The 15,373-nt window shown below is 35.4% G+C and overlaps 1 protein-coding gene across 1 annotated transcript; it reads left to right on the top strand.

Moving 5' to 3' along the window:
• Positions 1–369: 369 nt before the first annotated feature.
• On the top strand, positions 370–14,155 carry IDO1 (indoleamine 2,3-dioxygenase 1). Its single transcript, XM_019440714.2, has 10 exons — positions 370–513; positions 3,794–3,889; positions 4,006–4,125; positions 7,093–7,211; positions 8,364–8,378; positions 9,898–9,997; positions 10,544–10,661; positions 11,728–11,779; positions 12,445–12,593; positions 13,569–14,155. Exons 1-10 carry the CDS (start codon positions 415–417, stop codon positions 13,922–13,924), a joined length of 1,224 nt encoding a protein of 407 aa, XP_019296259.2. The 5' UTR covers positions 370–414; the 3' UTR covers positions 13,925–14,155.
• Positions 14,156–15,373: the final 1,218 nt, after the last annotated feature.

The following is a 15,373-nucleotide window of genomic DNA, read 5'->3' as shown; positions in this document are numbered from 1 at the left end:
GTAACAGTGAAGGGGTATTTTAGGACTTTAGCCTTGGTCAAATTCATTGTCTTACTTCAAAGATTTAAAAGTTCCCATAAAAAAATGTACTTTTCTAGTTACCTATATTCTTGGTTTTTGTTATTTCAGTTTCTTTCTCACATTCCCTATGACCGTAAATGAATGGTGTTCCCAGTGACAAATACTTCATAGTACCATAAACTTTCAGTTTCTTCATATGATGAATAGAGATACTTTTGTGGTTTTATTGTTTATCAAATTACAAAGAAAGAAAATGAAACTATTCCAAAAGTGGAAGTCATTTCTTGCTGCCTACGTGTGTAAGTTTGCAATCATTGGCTATGGCAACCTCTATAATAGATGCTCTGAAAACTCCTTGCACTACAAGGAGGACCAGAGAAGTAGACTGCAAGAATGTCACACAATAGGATATTGCCTACAAAAAATTCTTGGAAAAATTTGAAAGAATACCATATAGATGAAGAGGTGGGCTTCGTTCTGCCAACTCCACAGGTAAGACAAAGAACTGATGTATGGGCAAAAATGCTTTCTTATCATTACTTACCTGAGCAAGTTAACTTCTGTTGAGCAAATGTGGTTCAGTAATTTTTACTGAACAAATGGATGAAGCAATGCCAAAAGTAGAGCAGAATTTTAATAAATGGTGCATACTTAACTTCCTTAAAATTTTCTGCCTAGAGATTGAGTCTTAAATCCATTTTTTACTTACCTTACACAGATAAGGTAAGTGATGAAATAAGGAAACTATAGAAGTATTTTGGCTTAATGCAATTGCATTTTGGGGGGGCATTTTGAAAAAAAACAACAACAAAGTAATAAATGATCCATGTCAAAGGAACCCCTTTTCTTGGTTGATAATACCTTAAATTGTGTGAAGTAGATGTTCCTACTTTGATTAGGTTTTTGAGACGGTATATCAAGCAATTTTGTGTTGTATTAATACTACTTGTTGCTACTAAGTGTAAGATTTGGATGAGAGTCTGAATTGCCTTTTTTTTTAAATTTTACAAACTTTGCCTGCAAACAGCAAGACATGTAGAGTAAGTGTTTGTCTTTAAAACTACATTTTTTTAAAGTTGTATTTCAAAGAATGCCAGGAAAACCATCTTATTATCTATTTCAAATAACAAACATTTATATAGCATCGTTAAGCAATTTACAAATACTAACTTACTCCACCTTCATAACCATCCTAAAAAGTATGTATGTTATTAACCTCATTTTCCTGATGAGAAATTTAAGCCATGCAGAGGGCATCTTTAAATGAAGCAAACATATTTATAGTTAGAGATCTAATCTAACTGTACTTAGAAACAACATCCTGTAGGGGCATCTGGGTGGCTCAGTTGGTTACATATCCAACTCTTGATTTCTGTTCAGGTCACGATCTCAAGGTTCCTGGGATCTGGGATCGAGCCCTTCTCTCTTACCCTCTGCCCCTCTCCCCAGCTTATGCTCTCTCTCTCTCAAACAACAACAAACCCACTAATGTCATTGCTTAAAGCACTTTGTATTTACAAATCACTAATACTTAGACCTACTCCCCCTCCATACAAGCACACTGCAGTGCCAGGATAAGATGATTTTGGAAATGTACTTATCAATGGTACAACAAGAAGTTGCAAAACTCTATATATAATTTTTCTCCCAGAGTAAATTCTCTTAAAAATTAAGACAATCGTGGCAGTTTTGGAGCTCTAAGAACAGATTCCAAGGAGTAAAGTAAAACAAATGAAAGTAAACAAAAACAAAACAAAACTCTTCCTGGACTACTTAAAAAGTAGTAATTACTACTTAAGATGTTTAGGAAGTTAGATCATATTCTGAAACAAGGAGAACAAATTAGTCATTACTTTTATTTCTTCACTGAAGATCTTTCCTAGAAATTATAAGTTCACAATGTTCATTTCATATTTTATCATCAATCAAATTTCTATTCCAAAAGAAAATAATGTCTTCTAGTTCCACATAGATACAAAATACATTCTCTAATCTAGCAGAAGTTGATGACCCTCTGTGTTATTCTTAATTAATTTATATTATACCATTAAGCATCTGAAACAGAAGTATATTATTGATTGAATTTTTGCATCTGTTAAAAGCTCTGTCAAAAGGATGTTAATCACGATATAGGACAACAAAAAATATTTCTGTTATTTGGGGAAAATAGTAAAAACCAAAAATTCAGCGGTGTTCCAGAGTAAAATGCAGAACAACAACAACAATATATATATTACATATATATATATATATATATATATGTATATGTAATATATATTTGTTACTAAAAACACCACTGCACAGCATTTGTGTGGTTAGGGAGAAAGTTTCAGAGAAACCAGAGAGGTGACTATCTAGTGAATATACTGCTTGCATATTTCATTGCTAAAAAATCTGCACTAATAGACAAAGACTGGCCAATTATCTGAAGTCCCTGAAAATGTTTGAATTTTATGTGATGTTTGCCTGTTTGTCTTCTAGCTTACTTATAATATTAATTGTTTTGAAGCTTAAAATTTCATCAATGTTGGTTTGAGTTAATCTCTCTGTTTTTGCTGCATCCCCATAGTTCAGTATTGATGACCTCAAGAACATATCTGGAAACAGCTTAATGAGAAAGGCATGGGGAAAGAGCATATGGGAAGTTGAAGCTCATTTCAGGGCAGTGTCTAGGTCTTTTGTTTACATGTTTTCCTTTGACATGAAAGTATAAATATGATAAGATCCAAAGAGACACTTTTGTTTGGATTTTATTTGCACTTATTGGGAAAAATATAAGCCTATAGTACCAAAGCAGGCAATTGGTACATATAGGTACAGCATCTCTTACAAGTCCAGTACTGTCCAAGGTTCTGTAAGAAATACAAAATTAAAAGCATGATAAAATCCTTACCATCAAATGGGGTAGTGAGATGTTAAAAGAACATTGATTTTTGAGGGGTGCCTAAGTAGCTCATTCGGTTAAGCATCTGACTTCAGCTCAGATCATGATCTCACGGTTTGTGAGTTCAAGCCCCATGTTGGGCTCTGTGCTGACAGCTCAGAGCCTGCAGCCTGCTTCAGATTCTGTGTCTCCCTCCCTCTCTCTCTTCCCTTACTCTGCTTGTGCTCTCTCTCTTTCTCTTAGAAATGAGGAATGAATAAGCTTTTTTAAAAAAAAAGGAAAGAAAGAGCATTGATTTTTGAAAGTTGGAAACACTTAAAAGTTCAATCACAATAAACTATATGAACTATATGTACAAAACAATCTCATAAACTGAGCCTTGTTTTCCTTATTCATGAAATGGAGATAACAGTCAACTTTTTAGGTCATTATAATATTTAAATAAGAAATTATTGAGCAAAGTGCCTAGTCTATTTACTGACATCTAAGAAATCTCAATTTTCTTCCATTAAAAAAAAATTAGAATCTAGCCAGGAAGAGAAAATAAATAGCAGATAACAATAAATTACTTAACAATGTGAAGGTATAATACACAGGATTTATACTTGGGGATCTAAGTGTATGTTGGAGTAATCAGGATGATTTTAGTGGAACTTTTGAGGTAGCCTGTGTAAAAGAGCAGGTGAGAGTGCTGGAGGAGAGGAAGAAGTCTTGAGCTCTGAGTGTGCAGGTAACAATACAAAGACTGGGGTTACTGAACAGGTAAGTGTTTGTCAGGACAGCATTACACAGAATTGATCTACAGGCAAGAGAGACTATGAATCAGATACAAAACTATTTCATAAAAATTTTCACTATGAAATAAATGTCCCGTTTCTTTTTTTCTAGGAGGAACTACCTTACCCTTATGATCAATGGATTTCCATTGCTAAAAACCTGCCTGAACTTATTGAGAAAAATGAACTACGTAAAGAAGTTGAGAAGGTTTGGAAAGGCATTACATTCATCTTTCTGTTAGAGCTTCTTAACATTTTTCACTTGGCTTTAAAACTATAATGTCACCCATGTTGATTTGAGTCAATCTCTCTTTTTATTCCCAGTTAAAAATGTTCAGTATTGATGACCTCAAAGACCACAAGTCACAGCGCCTTGCACATCTGGTCCTGGGGTATATCACCATGGCGTATGTGTGGAACCAAGGCGGTGAAGATGTTTGTGAGGTTTGGAGATTTCCTGGTATTTCTTATGTTATATGACAATTTACATCCAATTTACATTTAACGTAAAAATAATTCTAAAACTATTATAACTAAATTTGGTGATGCTTGTATAACAGAAAATAAAAAGAAGACAATGTTTCATTGACTTAACATGCCAGCTGCTATCATTATTGGATTTTTAATCTTTCACTTACATAACACAGTTGCTCCATCCTGTGGATATAGACATATGTCCTGAGTCTTTCACTTAAATTATATTGTAAGCATTTTTTAGTCACAACATAATCATGCTAGTCATCATTTAAAATCACTTTATAGTTTTTCATTGAGTTACTGGACTTTATTTATTCAATCCTCTGTTTACAAATACTGTACTTGTTTTAATATTTTGCCATTGTAAATGACATTATAATCAATATATTTGAAAATTAAATTTTTTCTCTCTTTATGAGTTTTGGGAGATATGGACATTTTATGACTCTTCCTACTTAATGCCAAAGTGCTCTCTTACGTCAATGTAAATGTAATCTGTCAACATGGAAGAACATATGGGTTTCACTCTACTCTCATCGACAGTAGATAACTTTAGATTTGAAATAATACCATATTTTATTTTAGCTGGAAATCCTAATCACATGAAACCAATTGACTGTAATACCTGATCTTCAGACAAGAAAGAGATAAAATAGATTCCAGAAGCACCTTCTGCCATTTAATGATTTTTTTTCCTTTTTGACAATTTAATTGGAATTATTATCTTGTCTTTCCACATCCTGTTTAAATACAAAATGACACATATAGTTCCCCTATGTGATAAGTCATCCTCTGATATGTAAACAAAAGGGAAAATGTGTTCTGCATAATCATGGGAACACCTTTTACTTCTTTATAATTATCAGACTACCATATATAAATTTTGTGATGACACAAAAAAGTTTCAGATTAGTTCTAGCCTTACAACCTAAGCACACAGCCCCACTAGACTTGCTAGAATCTGAGTCTAGCTAAATGTGTAGGTATTGTATAGAAAGATCATCAATAGGGGCACCTGAGTGGCTCAGTCAGTTAACCCTACAACTCTTGGTTTCGGCTCAGGTGATGATTTCAGAGTTCATGGTCTGCGCTGACGGAGTGGAGCCTGCCTGGGATTCTCTCTCTGTGCACCTGCCCTGCTCATGCACACATGCACACTCTCTCTCTCAAAATGAGTAAATAAATCAAAACAAAATGAAAGATCATCAATAACAAAGGGCAGCATATGCTAAGTGGAGAAGTATGAGAGTCCAGAGGAGTTAAATAGTAGTTGGTATAATAATGAAATGTTTCAAGGAAGAAGTGGGACTTGAATTGCTTCTTAAAAGATTGATACAGCTTATTCAAAGAGGAGAGAAGCAAAAAAGAGAAAGAGAGGACTAGCAAAAAATATGGAGACCAGAATGTACATGGGATAATAAAAAAGATAATAAATTTACCAGACTGGACATCAGAATTATAAAATAAAAATAAAAATATATTTTTAATTTATCTAGTTTTTATATACCACATTATTCTAAAAAGGATTTTAGAAGCCAGCAACAAATACATATACACATATATATGTATATACATATATATAGAAAATTATATATATATATATATATATATATATATATATATATATGACTATTGAAGTGAGGAAACTATAGGAAATATATATTATATATGTGTGTGTGTGTGTGTGTGTGTGTGTGTGTACACATACTGTCAATAGTCATACACACACACACACACATATATATACAACTATGAAGTGAGGAAAGAAAACAAATGGATAAAAAATAAGATATATCAATATAAGGCAAATTTTGCTTGAGAATGGGTTAGAAATTAGCATCTGAGTTTCTTAGTAGCTGTGTAAATGTCTCTTAATAGATTAAGATGGGTTTGAACATTTCCTTTCTTTTTTCCAAGTCATCTCAAATTAATTTTTCGATTAAGCACCTTCCCTTTTGTTTCCCTTTGATCTTCCCTTTAAATCAGAAAGAGGCAGAAATTTCCTTTAGAAACAAATGTAAATCATTTGCAAACCAAAATGTTTCACTTTCCAGAGGCATAAGTTCTGCAAGGGCTTTGATAGCCAATGTTACCATGCTAACATTTTGTCTTGTTAAAACATCATCTCCAGGTGTATTAAATTAATCCGAAGCTACTGAGGTTAGAGCTCTCCTGAGCTCTCGGAACTATTGAGTGGGCCACATTGTCATGCCACCTCTCCCACCGTAACCCACCTCCTACTACCCCAGATGAGCCACACATATTCCAGCCATAGGCTGCTGATGACAAGGATGATCTTAATTATTACATGGGACAATCTGGTTATAAAATCAGGCAGACAAAGAATAAAAGGTCAGCATTATGATTAATAGAGCAGTTGGAAAACATGGCATGCATGAGTGGCAACAATGGGCACCCTAAGAGAGCGCTTGCCCATCAGGATTGCCCTGTGGGGGTAGGAGCCTTTTAGAATGTGGGCAAACACAGAGCAGAATCCTGAGTAATAGGCTCAGGAAAAGAAAAGTTGAGAACAAAGGAAACTGAGCATGATTTTATCCTTGTATTTCCTATGGATGAAAAATTCCTTGCATAGAGGAATTGCCCAACAAATATTCATGGGGTGGACACATGAGTGAATAAGTAAGTGACTACAAGTAACCACAGACCGTTGGAAAGTCAAGGATACATCCTTTGTTCCTTGAACCCTTTACCTCCTTTCTCTCTCTCTGACTAGATTATGTCCACATCAACCCACATCTAAAACATAAACATTTAATAATTCCCAGGACTAAGTTGTGAAATGAGGAAGAGAAAATTATAGTGGTTTGGTTTCAGAATGCCATGATGTAGAACAGCTAATGTTCTGGCACCCAGAAAGCAGAGAAAAAGGTAAGATACTTCAAAGGCTAATACTAAATACTGTGTTTTAATTAGGTCTTGCCAAAGAATATTGCTGTTCCTTACTGTGAACTGTCTAAGAAGCTGGATCTGCCTCCTATTCTGGTTTATGCAGATTGTGTCTTGGCAAACTGGAAGAAAAAGGATCCCAATGGGTATGTAAATTGTGATTATAGCAGAAATTAAAGAAGTACATGCTTGGGGCACTTGGGTGGCTCAGTCAGTTGAGTGTCGTGGTTGAGCAGTTCGAGCCCTACATCGGGCTCTGTGCTGACAGCTTAGAGCCTGGAGCCTGCTTCAGATTCTGTGTCTCTCTCTCTCTCTCTGCCCCACTCCTGCTTATGCTCTGTCTCTCTCTGTCTCAAAAATAAAATAAACATTATTATTATTTTTTAAAGAAGTGCATGCTATTTATGTCAATAGGGAGTTAGTCATTGGTTCAGTTTTCAGCAGCACAGCTTTCTTCTCTGTCTTGGGGGTATGTTTTCCTCTGCTGGTATATACAAGAGAGAAAGGTGTATAATTAACATACAATGAAATGTGCCATCCTGACTGTTCGGTTGGGGGATTTTGACTGTTCTACACACATGGATAGCCTGTGACGAGATACAGAATATCACCTCTATGGTTCTTTCTATTCAATTCTCTTCTCTACCTCCAGGTACACACATTCTGATTGGTCATTTTAAAAATTAATTTTTTCTGCTATTGGATTTCATATTAGTGCAATTATAGAGCAGGTATTCTTGTGTCTGGCTTTTTTTTTTACGGGTAACGTGTTTCGGAGATTCTACAACTTTAATGTTTATCTCTCCAGTTAAGAGTAAACACATTTTCGGCAGTGGAAAGGAAAATGCCCAGGCCCTCAGTGCAGCCTGTTGAGGGACTAGGCCCCTGCTATCATTTTAGCAGTGGGATTTGATACCCTAAGGGGACAAGAGACATAGGGTGTCCCAGGGCTCTGGGTGTGTTTCTGCAGAGGAGTACTGTAGACCCAGGAACCATAAAATGAAAGGATTTGATCTAGAAAAGTTTATTAGGAATGACTAGTTTTGACTAACCTTCTGTGTTCCTTGAATATTTATTTATTTTTTTTTTACTTAAAAAGTCCTAAGTATTTGCAATGCCTAGTTGATAAATATTTTTTTAAAAACATATATATTTTTCTTTTTTTTACTTATATCTTACCTTTGATAGATCAGTAGTATTACGTTGAATAATAATAACTCAAAACCACTGTTTGAGTTTTTAACTGATTTTCTTTTTCTTTTCCAACTGGCCCACTGTTTGATGGCTGCTTTCATAAGGCCCATGACTTATGAGTAAGTATTTGATCATTTTATTCTAAGGATTATTTTTTATTCAAAGTAAATATAGGTTTATCAGTATCATCCAAATGTACTTTTTAAGAGACCAGTTGAATTCAGGCAAAAAATAACTCAAGTAATTTTTTAAAGAGCAAATAATCCCAATCCTTAATTAGATCTCAGACTATCATAGGACCATGTCTGCTTGATATCATAGCTATATTTACATGCAAAAATAACACCTGCATATATAAAATGTAATTAAAAATGCACAAATACAAAATGCACATCCATCTGTGTGTCTTTGATTTAATAATCTCAGTGGCCAGAAACATAAACTTGTTCTTTTTGGCCCAATCCTTACTATTTTTGATCTATGTACTGAGCGGAGGCTGAAAGCTAGGGAAACAAAGGTAAATATCATAGGAATAAGCCTACTTTGGTGCGGAAAGTGGATACAGGCAAATTATGTAAATTGCTCCTTGATTAGGAAGAGGGCAAGAGGAGCTCTAACCAAATAAAAGGGATGAAGAAGGAATTCCTGTAGCAGGTTACTTAAGCTGAGTTCCAAAGAGTGAGTAGGAAGGAATTAGCTACAAGAAAAAATTGAGTGTTCATAGTGGAGGATACAGCAAGAGTAAGGGCCTCAAAGCGATGAAAATCTTGATGTATTACCAAACTGAAGGAAGGCTAGTGTCGTTGATGAGTAGTGACTGATGCAAGTAGTAGTGTGGTAAAGGGAGGAAGAAATAAATTTAGCCAAAAGATTATGTAGGACTTTTGGCTATGATAAGGGGTTTAAATAGTATCTTCAGATCAGTGGACAGCTATGGAAGGCTTTTACATGGGAAGATGGTATCATCAGTCCCATTTTACAGATGAGAACACTGAGGCAGAAACATAAAATATCTAGGTCAAGGTCACACAGCAAGTAAACTTGCAGAAATGGTCTGGCTTTGGAGACTATGAATTTAACCACCATGAACTTCATAGATATACAGATACTGAATCCTTGGTAGCACTAGTGTGAAACTTCACTAAAAAAGAAAATACGGTATAATCAATTATTTGAATTTCCCAATTTCTTTGTAAAGCAAGTAAACCACTGAGAAATTGAATCAGGTGCACAGATAAAAATATAGATATGAATATATTTATTTAGAGCAAAACCTGCTTAAAATTATACCTCACAGATGTCTCTATAAGCATCAAATATGTATAAATCTATAAATATGGTAATATATATGCATGTGAAAAATTAATGAGACAAAAGAAACAGAAATGGTCTTGGAATTTCTGGTTCCAAAATTCTAAAATAGAATTTAAAGTCCCAGCTTAATTTACCATTAGATCTTAGACGATGGACCTAACACTCATATTCCCAACAATGTAATATAGTAAAACCTAGCATACTTATCCCACAAGATTATTTTGAAACTAAAATAGAATAAAAATACTTGAAAACTACAAAGCACTCAAACAAATACGCCAGTATTTTTGCTAAATTCTTGACTCCCTTGACTTATTTTCTTAGGAACATGGACATTCTGTTTTCGTTTCCTGGTGGAGACTGCGGTAAAGGATTTTTCCTGGTTTCTCTGTTGGTGGAAATAGCAGCAGCTTCTGCAATCAAAGTAAGTCTATCCATACTGGCAAATTTGTATCTTGAGTTCCATAAGCAGAGCAATCATTCTATATTATGCATGAAATAACTTTATCTTGATTGAATAGAGCATTCAATTATTTAATTGGATATAAGGGATCATCTGGTAGAAAAAAGTATTTTATTTATTTTTGTGTCTCATCTAAAATACAAAGCATAGGACCCACGCATTTAGAATAAAGTTTGAAGCCTCAAAAAAAGAGATACATTTTTAATGCAAGTTGTCATTGGAACTAGATCACAGAGTGATATAAATCTAATGGTTTTGACTATTAGAATTAGAAATAACACTATATAAAACTATATAAACTTATCTCTAAATGTTAAATAAATAAAAATAAACCCAAGCTTAATTAAATACAAGGAAATTAAGTCAAACAATAAGAGGGTACTCACCAAAACAAAAGAAGTGGAAATCCCACGTTTAATTTGAGGATTAAGAATTAGAAGAAGTTTATTCTATGCCAATATTTAGTGCTAAGAAATCTTAAATGTTTACCTTTTTTTTTTTTTAAAGGTAATTCCTGATTTATTGAATGCAGTAAAATGTGAGGACCACAATACTCTGCAAAGGGCACTGCGTTACATAGCTTCTTGTCTGCAACAAGCCCAGGAAGAGTTTAAACAAATTCATGGCAAGTGTTGTATGCCAGGCAACATTCAAGGCTGGCAGTCACAAGTTTCTGATTACCTGAAACGTAGAGTTGTTAAACAAATAGAAAAAAAACTCTCACTTAAGTGGGTGTGTTTTCACTTTATCTCACTAAATTATTATAGTTTCCTGTGATAGGTTTCGTTATATTAATTTTATAGATAAAGTAATCTACTGGAGAGATAAGATAAATGGCCCAAGGTTACATATATAGTAAATTGTGAAGCTAGAATTGCAAGCCAGGTAATTATTTAACTGTCAGGAATGTCCTAGCCTCCCACTGAAAACCATGGAGACAGTTGCTTAAGGTTCAGGCTGTTTTAATTTCTGAAATACTTAGCTTCTGCTTGATAAGAACTCCCTAAGAATTCTGCTTTTTCACAAGTTAAGTAAGAAACAACAGAGAAAAGCTACTGAGCTCAAAAGTTATTACAAAATTAACAGTTAAAAAAAAGCAGCAATAACCAAAAAAAGTATATAAACAAAGGTCTACCAAAAAAAAAAAAAAATGCGCTCTGCCGGACAGCTTCAACAAATATGTCACAGTGTATCCCGAGGCTTTGAGTTACTGATGATTGGTCATTGGAAAGAAATAGACCTTCAGATAAAAAATGTTAGTAAGCTTTGGGAAGAGAGACATGGGGATGATCCACAGGGAAACAAACCCACAGGGTTCCTGGGGTTGTTGTTTCTGCTTTTCATTTTATTTAGATTTGTTTCTTTCTTTATGTAAGTAGTTTATCTCATGGCAGTAAGCATGTGAAATAGCTTTAAAGAAACATTGGCAGTTTAATTGGTCTCCCTAGGAGGAGTCTGATGTGGGCTTAAGCTCTTTGATATAAGCTGTGTGCTAGCCCTATGGTAGACCCTGTTCAGTGGACATGAGGCTCACTTGGGAGAGCTTCTCCTCAGGGACTTTTTCTGCACGGATGGACCTAATGCCTTTCCTGCAGCCTAAGCTGAAACCCGCTATCAGTTATTTACAATATCTTGATCTCCTGTGATGGTTCTGATAACTGCTTAATTTAACATACCTTATCTTTTTACAGAATATGTGGATCCAAACACATTTTTCAATGTTCTTCGCATATACTTGTCTGGGTATGTAGTCTTACACCTGAGTTTGTTTTCTCTTAAACATTTATCATAACACATCAAATTCCCACTGATGATCCCCACTATCCATCGGGTTTAGGAAATAATTCATATCTTAAAAAACATGTTGTAGAGAAAGAATAGACTATTCTCTCTGTTATTAGTTGGCCAGGCATGGACTCGACTATGCACAGGAAAGGTAGTCATTTAAAAAAGAGGAATGGAGGTGCCTGGGTGGCTTAGTCAATTGAGCTCCTGACTCTTGCTTTTTGGCTCAAGTCATGATCTCCCAGTTCATGGGATCGAGCCCCATATCAGACTCAGCACTGATAGCACGGAGCCTGCTTGGGGTTCTCTCTCTCCCTCTCTCCCTGCCCTTCCCCCACCTCTCTCTCTCTCTCAAGATAAATAAATAAACATTAAAAAGAGAGAACAGAATGATATTTTCTCCAATGCAAAGGTAAGCTTCCATTTATAGAATCCTTATGCCAAATTTTCTCAGAAACATTTTATTTAGCATTCTCAAAAATGAACATGAGTGGAGGGAAGTGTGGAAGAAGAATAATGAAATCTATGTCATGTCACTCTCCATTCACCCTCTATTATAAAATTTTATATCTGAAAATTTGGCAATTAATCTAAATAATGATATTTTTTCCTTCCTCATCTAGCTGGAAAGGCAACCCCCTGCTGCCAGAGGGTCTGAAGTATGAAGGTGTCTGGGAAACCCCAAAGAAGTTTGCAGGGGGTAGTGCAGCCCAAAGCAGCATCTTCCAGTGCTTTGATGTTCTGCTGGGCATCCAGCAGAGTTCTGGTGAAGGTGAGTGGATAATGACAAATAATAATAATCTCCTATGTTAATACAATAGTGTTTTAACATCTAAGAAGTAACTTTCCATCAGCATCTCATCTGAGCCTATCTGATACTTTTCAAAGAATCAGTAAGGCAAGATCTTGTTGTCATCACCCCCTTTCACAAACAACCAAGCAGGAACTTTTAAATTTCTTTACAGGTTAAGTGACAAACCCCTTATTAACCAGCTAGAAAGCAGTGAAGCCAGAACCAAAACCCAAGTTCATCACCCTCTCAATCTTGACATTTGAACATGTATATAAGGCCTAATTGGCTGTGATGAAGCCCATAGCACATGTCCTGAAAATGTATGATCAGATTCAGAAAGAGAAAGTCACCAGCAAATGAGATGGGACTGTGAGTTGAAGTTGGGGAAGTGGAGATGTCAGTGACAGGGGAGGCTTGACATTGCTCTTGGTCAGATTTTCCAGCAGGTCTTATTTTCCAGCAGCTCAAATTTTAAAGATGCCCCAAAGTTGAAATATGAACCACATCCATTATATTCTTTGTAGGGGTAGGAGAAGCTCCAGTAAGAACTTCTTGGTTAATAGTTCATTCATTTATTTAAAAGTTCTCCCTTAAACTCTCCTGGACTCTGTGTCATGATCTGTCAAGTATAGATTATATTCACCCTGTCTGTATCATCAGCTTTTTAGAAGGATCAAATACAGTAGGAAGTGAGAAAGGACAATGAGCAAAAAACTCTATTATGAAAGAATGAGTTCAGCTCATGGGGCTTTCAGAATTAAGGCTGTATTACAATAATTACCATTACTAGATCAAGACGAGTAGTCTTCTAACAGGGTGGTTGTGAACTCAGTGCCTCATGTTTTAGTGGTGGCTTGTGATCTCCCACCCACAATGACCTCACTCTGACCTTCTCCCCTAGATTGGGGAATGTTTTGGTTTCCCTACTAACTAATCTTTCTCTTGTTCCTTCAGAATCTTCTTTCAAATTCCTTCAGGAAATGAGAGAATATATGCCATTAGCTCACCGGAAATTTCTCCAGTCATTAGAGTCAGCCCCCTCAGTCCGTGAGTTTGTTATTTCAAAAGGTGATGCTAAACTGAAGGCAGATTATAATGAATGCGTGAAAGCTATGGCTGACCTGAGAAAATACCATTTGAAAATAGTAGCCAAGTACATCGTGATTCCTTCAAGGAACAAGCACAAGACAAACTCAACATCTGAAGAAACATCAGAACCAGAAAATAAAGGAACTGGAGGCACTAGTGTCATGACTTTCCTGAAGAGTGTTAGAAATACAACTGAGAAATTCCTGCTGAACGTTGACTAATGTAACTTGGCATTTCGTAAAGACCAAGATGTCTATATATGTCTATATTGCTCATTGTATCAGACCCACGAATTAATAATACACAAATTTTTAATAGTACTTATAAAAGATTTCAAAGTGTTTTTCCAATATCTGTTCCTTCCTTGTAAGAATAGAATTATAATAAAATTAGAATATTTTATTGTAATTAAAATGATGACATTCAATAAATATTGATATGATATAATAAAATGTCTAAAAGTTGCTTTATTCATAACTATAATTAAATACTCATCCAGATGAAACCCAGTCTACACTGCTACCCTCAACCATGGGTAATAGATTCCTTTACTCTCCCTACAGTAATATCACACTTGTTTATAATTACCTGTGCCCTTGTCTGCATTGTTACTACATGATAAGCTTCCCAATGCCAGGGACACCCTATTTTTTACTGACCCATGCATCCCCCAACCTTAGTACATACCTAGCAAATACCTGTTGAATGAATATATAAATGAATCAATTCATGAATAAATTACTGTGGGCTAACAAGGTCACCTTTGAAATATAATTTCTCTCAGGAGGCTGGGGTTATCCGACACGCACAATCTGGCATGAATTTATTTAATAACATAATCTAAGAGTGTTGGAGAGGAGCTTAAAAATTATATTAGCCAAACTCATTTTTTAAAAATGTTTATTTTTATTTTTGAGAGACAGCATGTGCACGCAAGTAAGGGATATGAAGAGGAAGGGGGACAGAAGATCTGAGGTGGGCTCTGACACTGGCAGCAGAGAGCCCAAAGAGGGGCTCAAACTCACAAACTATGAGATCATGATCTGAGCCAAGGTCAGATGCTTAACCAGCTGAGTCTCCCAGGCACCCAGACCCAAACTAATTTTAAAGATGACAAAATTGAGGCTCAGAAGGATGAAGGTGCTTACTGAGGGTCATACAGTTGGTTATAAAGGGGAGGAGAACTTTAGTTTATTGATCTTTCTCATCTTTTTCACCGGTCTCGATGTAGACCAGGTTAGAGAGAAAGGGAATTTGGGAAGAAGAGGGAGAAGAAATGAGGTGACTTGATAGAATTTCATGAGATATAGTAGTAGATGATTAGCTAGATATTGGCTATGCTATTAAAGATGAGAAGAAAAACAAGACACAATGGCTGCCTGCGTGCAGAATTTGCAAACACTTTCAATTTGTGGAAAGCCCAGGTCTGAGGAAGTGGGTTGAGTGCACACACCCAAACAGATTCAAGGAAGGAAATGTAGTCACATATTTCTAAGGTCACACCTCTAAAAACTATTTCAACATATTTAACATATTTTGAATACACCCTAACCCAGTGAAATCTCCCTGTTCATAAGCAAAATTTCATTTGATTCCAGAGAAAATACACCAAATGTCAATGGTAATAGTTTTTAGGTGCATGGGACATATTTTCTTCTTTATTTTCCTGT

This window comes from Panthera pardus, unplaced genomic scaffold, assembly GCF_024362965.1.
Source record: "Panthera pardus isolate Hobbes unplaced genomic scaffold, ASM2436296v1 HiC_scaffold_13, whole genome shotgun sequence".
In the NCBI taxonomy this organism is placed as follows: domain Eukaryota; kingdom Metazoa; phylum Chordata; class Mammalia; order Carnivora; family Felidae; genus Panthera; species Panthera pardus.
This window is presented reverse-complemented; position numbering and strand designations above follow the sequence as displayed.

Excerpts from the sequence above, each read along its gene's own strand:
- IDO1 (XM_019440714.2), top strand. The coding sequence starts at position 415 with ATGTCACACAATAGGATATTGCCTACAAAAAATTCTTGGAAAAATTTG. Across the intron at positions 3,890-4,005 it reads TACGTAAAGAAGTTGAGAAG|TTAAAAATGTTCAGTATTGA; the intron begins GTTTGGAAAGGC and ends TTTTATTCCCAG. Across the intron at positions 11,780-12,444 it reads CTTCGCATATACTTGTCTGG|CTGGAAAGGCAACCCCCTGC; the intron begins GTATGTAGTCTT and ends TTCCTCATCTAG.